Source organism: Mus caroli, chromosome 19 (assembly GCF_900094665.2).
Source record: "Mus caroli chromosome 19, CAROLI_EIJ_v1.1, whole genome shotgun sequence".
NCBI classification, from domain to species: domain Eukaryota; kingdom Metazoa; phylum Chordata; class Mammalia; order Rodentia; family Muridae; genus Mus; species Mus caroli.
In genome coordinates this window covers 31,170,673-31,177,586 of record NC_034588.1, presented here as the reverse complement: position 1 = coordinate 31,177,586, position 6,914 = coordinate 31,170,673, and the positions used below count along the sequence as shown (strand labels likewise).

General features: G+C 40.2%; 1 protein-coding gene across 2 annotated transcripts in view; it reads left to right on the top strand.

The window, feature by feature from the left end:
• Positions 1–3,155, top strand: part of LOC110285865 (interferon-induced protein with tetratricopeptide repeats 1-like) — a 14,613-nt gene extending 11,458 nt beyond the window's left edge. Inside the window, exon 2 of one of the 2 annotated variants that reach the window (XM_021152327.1) lies at positions 766–3,155. In XM_021152327.1, coding sequence (XP_021007986.1) covers positions 766–2,146 — 1,381 coding nt within the window. In that variant the 3' untranslated portion in view covers positions 2,147–3,155. The remainder of the gene's footprint in view (positions 1–765) is intronic. The other variant, XM_021152326.1, reaches the window with a different exon arrangement.
• The last annotated feature ends 3,759 nt before the right edge of the window (positions 3,156–6,914 follow it).

Below are 6,914 nucleotides of genomic sequence, written 5' to 3'. Positions count from 1 at the left end.
TCAGAGACTTGAAGTTTTTATTATACAGATCTTTCACTTCCTTAGTTAGAGTCACGCCAAGATATTTTATATTATTTGTGACTATTGAGAAGGGTAGTGAAGACTTTTCTAAGTGAATAATTTTTGTGTCAGGGCTTGATGCTGCAGTGTAGAGGAATGGTAGGGGGGTGAAGTGGAAGAGGGTGAGTGGGAGAAGGAGCACCCTCACTGAAGCAGGGTAAGGAGGGATTCCATAGGGAGGTTTCAGAGGGAAAACTGGGAAAGGGGGTAACATTGGAAATGTAAATAAATAAAATATCCAGTTAAAAAATAGTTAAGATCAGCCAGGCGTGGTGGCGCACACCTTTAATCCCAGCACTCGGTAGGCAGAGGCAGGTGGATTTCTGAGTTAGAGGCCAGCCTGGTCAACAAAGTGAGTTCCAGGACAGCTAGGGCTATACAGAGAAAACCTGTCTCAAAAAAACCAAAAAATAAAAATAAAAAAAATAGTTAGGATCAAAAAATACCTGAAAGCTAACCAACATGGCTAAAACTCTGTTGATATTAATGAAATTATTATTTTAATTGGCCTTTAGATTTTTGTAACCAAATGGTAGCACTAGTAGGGTTGATTTTTCAAATTGCTACTTCAAATTAATTCCCTATGAGGGAATTAATAGTCACAGGGATATTGGGAGCAAGGGTATATGGTGACTTAGAACACTGGTTGATTCCTAGTACACAGAATGTGTAAAAGGTATCAATAACTGGTGTCTGTTTTTACAGTGAAGAATCTCATAAAACTCGTATATGTGACAACCTGGATGAGCTGAGATGCCACTTTACTTGGAAGCTGGACATAAAATATGAGCACATGCATGACTTAGAAATCAAAATCTCAGAGACTGAGTTCCTTGATCCCAACTACAGCATCGGGATGCACAACCTCCTGGCCTACGTGAGGCACCTGAAAGAACAGCAGGAGGAAGCCCTGAAAAGCTTGCATGATGCTGAAGCCTTGATCCAGAGCGAGCAGTTGAGCAAGAGAAGCCTGGTGACCTGGGGCAACTGTGCCTGGCTGCATTACCACATGGGCAAGTTGTCAGAAGCCCAGATCTACCTGGACAAGGTGGAGAAGGTTTGCAAGGAATTTTCAAGTCCCTTCCGCTACAGGCTGGAGTGTGCTGAGATGGACTGTGAGGAAGGCTGGGCCTTGTGGAAGTGTGGCTCACAAAATTATACACGAGCCATGGCCTGCTTTGAAAGGGCTCTGAAAGTGGAGCCAGAAAACCCTGAATACAACACTGGCTATGCAGTCGTAGCTTATCACCTGGATTACTATGATGGGAATTCTCTACAACCCTTAAAGAAGGCTGTCAGCTTAAAACCAGAAGATCCACACATTAGAGTTCTCCTTGCCCTAAAGCTACAGGATTTAGGAAAAACAGATGAAGCAGAAAAACACATTAAAGAAGCTACGCTCACAATATCCTCCCAGAACAATATCTTTGGATATGTAGCCAAATTTTACCGAAGGAAAGGTTGTGCAGGGGAAGCTCTCGAGTTCCTTAAAAGAGCCTTGGAGAAAAAACCTTACTCTCCTTACTTGCATTTCCAGATTGGCCTTTGCCATAAAACACAATTTTTTCAAATAAAAAAAGCTACAAGAATTCAACCTAGCAGGGAGAATAGAAAAAGAGCAGACCAATCGTGCAATTTGGCTATATGTCATTTTAAAAAGGCTTTAGAGCTGAAACCCACATATGACAGAGCATATATTGATTTGGCTGAGGTGTACGCAAAAAATCATCAACTAAAAGAGGCAGAGGACAATTTTCAGGAAGTGTTGAGCATGAGTAACTTGGGAGATTATATGCAGCAAGAAATTCATTTCCGGTATGGCAACTTCCAACAATACCATAAGAAATCAGAAGAGGCAGCCATCACACATTACTTAAAAGGCCTGAAAATACAGGTAACTTCTTACTACAGGGATAAACTTCTCAAGGCTTTGGAGGAACTGGCTGAAGGACGCAAGAAGGATCACGTCCTGGAAAGCTTGAGCCTCCTTGGGCTCGTCTACAAACTGAGAGGGGACACAAGTGAAGCCATGTCATGTTATGAGAAGGCCCTGAGGCTCACAGGAGCAGTGAACCCTGAGTTTTGAGGTAGAGCTTCTTGAGTGGCTTGTTAAGCGTGAGCATGACTCCCTTTTCTATGATTCTTTTCCAGCTGTTGCCTTAACTATATAGAACCCCATGAAGCAAGGTGCAGATGATGCCTTTTTTATTGCTTGCTTTTCTACAACCCTAATTTATGGTGGAGGGCCTATGAGTATGTGACAAGCGTCTCCATTCTCCTGCCACACATGATGGACATTTTCCTTATGAGTGTGCCTCTGGATTGCATCTCCTATGACATCAGTCTTCCAGTACCCTGATCAAAGGACACTTGACGCATTATGGCTCATTTTTCATGGCATCTTCCAAACTTCAGCAACATCTGAAAGCAAAATAAATGAGGAATGGTGAGCATTAAAAGGGAGAGGAATTCAAGATATTCTTATAGTGTTTCAGTCCATAGGACTAGTTTCATAGGCTTTACTGCAGCCAGAACCTGATGGTCAATGACCCCCATCCTAATTATCAATGCATCTTTTTGTATACAAGTGTTTGATTTCAGATAATTGTGGTGGATTTCTGTGGTCTACATATATTGGTATTTATTCACCACTAAGTAAGATTTAAGGCTTCAGGACGATAGAATAAAGCAGTAACCTCTGTGGGATGTGCCAACAACAACAACAACAACAAAAATGACAAAATTGCTACCTGACACTGTTCAGACTATGGAGAGTTGTGTGATACACCTTGTTGCTTTCCCAACCCTATCATATTCAATAAAATCTGCTAATATCACAGACTTGTAAGTGTATTTTTTGGCACATTAAGATCTGTATTCTACGATTGGATGGAACCAGAGCACAGCAAAATCAAACCGCATAGGGCTAGGAGGGACAAAGCAAGGAAACTCTGGGAATATACACACTATTGAATCTTAAAGAATACAGGGGAAGAGAGAAGAGGTTAGACAACCAGAAGGATGTCTGAAAGACTCCTAAGTACTTGTATTAGTTACCGTCTATGTGAAATGCTTAATACCTGTAAGTCAGTGTGACATACAGAATTTAAAGGAAAAATTTCCATTTGGCTTGATAATGTTCCCCCCAAAGAACCATACAGTTACAAAACCATCCAGTGCCAGACAGGAGAAGACTCTTTTGAGTTGTAGGTCAGGGTTATTTATATGACTCCCAAAACCTTTTGGATACTACTCTTGGTTGACCCCTAAAGGTGCGAATGTGAATTCCCATTCTTGAAGACACCATACACTTTAGATTTAGGAAGCCAGGAGACCTAAGTTGGGTCTGACCTGAAAGCCTCCTACCTGAGAAGTAGCTTTTACAGTATACCAAGGTGCTGTTCAAGCTTCCCCCAAAGGGAAACAGGAGTAGTGCTACACAGTTGTGCTGCTCATAAAGTGCAACAACACCCAGTATGGGACTAGGATAACCCTAAGGATAAAATACAAGTGAGCAGACCTTGGTGGTAACCAACAGTTGCCAAATCGTTCTAAAGGCTTCTTCAACAAGGGTAATGTAACCCTGTTCAACTATTAGGACTAGTGAAGTCATAGATTTTAGAAGAGATCTTACAACGACCACATTACTAAACTAGTTTAATCCCTAACTGCTTTCAAACATCCATTTTTATATCTATAAATGAGTGTAGTTCTTTCTGCTCATCAAGAAAATTCTCTTTGTAACAGAAAAAGACCATTGTAGAAAACTACAACCAGTCAAAAAAGTGCAGAGACATGAAGCCCAGTCCCAACACATACATCTATGTCACAGTTCCCGCACCTGACGATTGGGAATCATTGCAGAAGGGAACGTTGAAAAATAATTAAAGTCAAAATGAGTAGGAAGTTTGGTGTGAGGTTCTGTCTCCTGTAAAGCTCAGAAGCACTATGTCCCCAAAGTCTCTCCAGTGTAACTGCCCAAACATGTCTGAACAAGGAAAACACGATGGACATGCAAAATGGAAGTGGAAAAGGCAGGGAGTCCTCAACCTTAGGCAAAGAACAATGGGCAACTAAAGGATGGGAAGAATGGGAGCAATAATCCTCCCAGGAAGAGGGCAGGAATTGGCTATGCAATATCAAATTGTCAGCCCCAAACCATACACATATAGGTATCACTACTCATGCTGTGCATGTGTGTGCAAGATACAGCATAGATGGATAGATAGATAGATAGATAGATAGATAGATAGATAGATAGATAGATACATAGATACATAGATACATAGATACATAGATAGATACATAGATACATAGATACATAGATAGATACATAGATACATAAATACATAGATAGATACATAGATACATAGATAGATACATAGATACATAGATAGATACATAAATGGGTAGATAGATGCATGCATGCATAGATACATAGGTACATAGAAACATAAAAACACATACATAGATAGTATAAAGATAGATGATAGATAGAGGGATAAATAGGAACAGAGAGAAGGTAGGAACAGAAGGAGGGGTTGGGAGGAATGGGAGGAAGGGGAGAAAGAGAATTATAGGGAGGGAGACCTTACAAAAACCCTCCCAAAAGAACTGGTGAAACAAACAATCAACCTCAACTCAGCTATCTTTTCAATTCATTTCTAAGCAAACAAAATGAATATTTTCTGTGTGACAGATTTGGGATCGTTTGCTATAATTAAACATTTGCCTTTATCACCTGTGGTTATCTGTCCTGTTGAGAGTTGGGAATTGTTGTGTCTTCTTCATCGACCAGAATTTCCTAATGAGAAAGAATGTATTGATTCAAGTGCTTGGAGCCATATACTCTCAGATGTGCTATCTACCACCTTCTAAACTAGTATTGTACAATGAGAAGTGGTTAGTAACTAGTAGCCCTTCTCTTTGAGATGGCACCGTTCTTTTCATGCACACACCTATGGCTTAGGTTGTTCCCGTGGTTATGCATATTTTTTTAAATTTCCACACGCCTGTCTTATGTTACATGAGAATGATGATGTGTTGTGTTTCTGAGGGACATGTGCCATAATCATGGAGCTTTTTATTAGAATTATTCAATAGATGATGACAGATGGGCGTATGTGACCAGGGAGGCTACAGGGTGCAGTTTCTTGTGCTATTGTTCCTTACATAGCATTTCATTATATTATTACATTTAAATATAAATATGACTGACTTTTATATAAATTCCATGGACCATGCTGGAGCATGATGGTCTGATGCATGTATAAGCTGTGGAATGGCTGCTTCAATCTATGAACGTGAATCACCTTCACTACTTATTATTTCCATAGGAAGAACTCTCAGAAGCCACTCTCTCACTAAATCCCAACGCTATTGTCTTCACCCTCAATGCTTAATTTTCATGCTTCTGCAACTAATTTTTACAACGAAAAAGGTTTGTATTATGTATATTTATTTTTATCATTATTTTTAAACTTTTTTAATTTTAACACTCCATATTCCATTCCCCACCCCATATCTCATGAGTAATTTTTTAAGATACAGTCTTGTTGTATTGTTCAGTCTGGCCTAAAACATAGAATGCCATGTAATCTGACCTGCCGCTTACCTTCCTGGGACAGAAGCTTGTTACCCTGGTCATTCTTTACGAAGAGCATTCAGTCAATGTCAAGCTCACTTCAAGTTTCCAGGTTTTGATAAGTATATTTTGTGTTTATCAGAGGCTCCTTGGCGTGTGGAGTTTTGGCACAGTTCTAAATCAGGAGAGGCAGATCCATGTATTGTCAGGGCCCTCCACCCACATACACCACTTAATAAGTTTCCATTTACTAAACTGACTAGGCAATCATTTCAGAACTTATTTGAGTTATTTTGTCCAGAATTTAATCACCCATCTAAGGGGAAGAAATTTATTCAACAGCTAATCCTATTTCTCTTTTATTCCTTTGTTGTGTATAACTTGTTGCTATAAATGATACTTATGAATGGATTAAACAGTGACTTCAAAGCTGAGCTTGGCTCCATACATGTGAAATCCCAGAAGGAGGGATGCTAAAGCAAGAGAACTATTTGAGACAAGCTTGTCCTTCACCGTGAATTCCATGCCTATCTTGGCTAACAGGGCAACTCTGTCTGAAAACAACAACAGCAACAATACTGTCTGCAATTGAACACATGAAGAGTGTCAGAGACCCTCCTGAAGGCTGAGCAGAGGGAAAGTCTCAGAAGCAGGTGCTGACCACCTGTGGCCTCACACACGGATGGGAGGGCATTTGCTCAGGTATCTCTGGGCCCCCAGAAGTGTGGCCAAACACTCAGCTCCTAACTGTACACAGGGCTCAACTGGATCATGTGGACTGCAAGAAGAATAGAAGTTCCTATATACACTGATTATACTTGATTAGCTCAGTGTAGACATAGATGCTAAAACACCTGTGATTTGATACTCTGATGAGCATTCACAATTTCCAATCATCTTAGCAGAGGAAGGACCTTGAGAAGACTGGAAATTTTTCATCCATTTGTATAACAAATATTGATCATGTCCATCCTCCTCCACTTCCCACCATGTACCCCTAGGATTCCCCACCATGTTTCCCCACCTGATTGCTTGGCTTCTCTTATTCTAGAAAACGTTCATTTTTTCTTCAGAAAGGGGTTGAGCGGTCTCATGAGGTGCCCCAAATGATAAAAGAAGAAACACTGAGACTTAATAGTTCTGTTTTATTTTCCTGCCTCTTACCACCTCACACAGGACTGTATTCTAATTGAAACTTTTACATTTATTCTACAATTTCTATTTGGCATATATGTTAACTCTACAATCCTTGTTAGGGATACACACACAC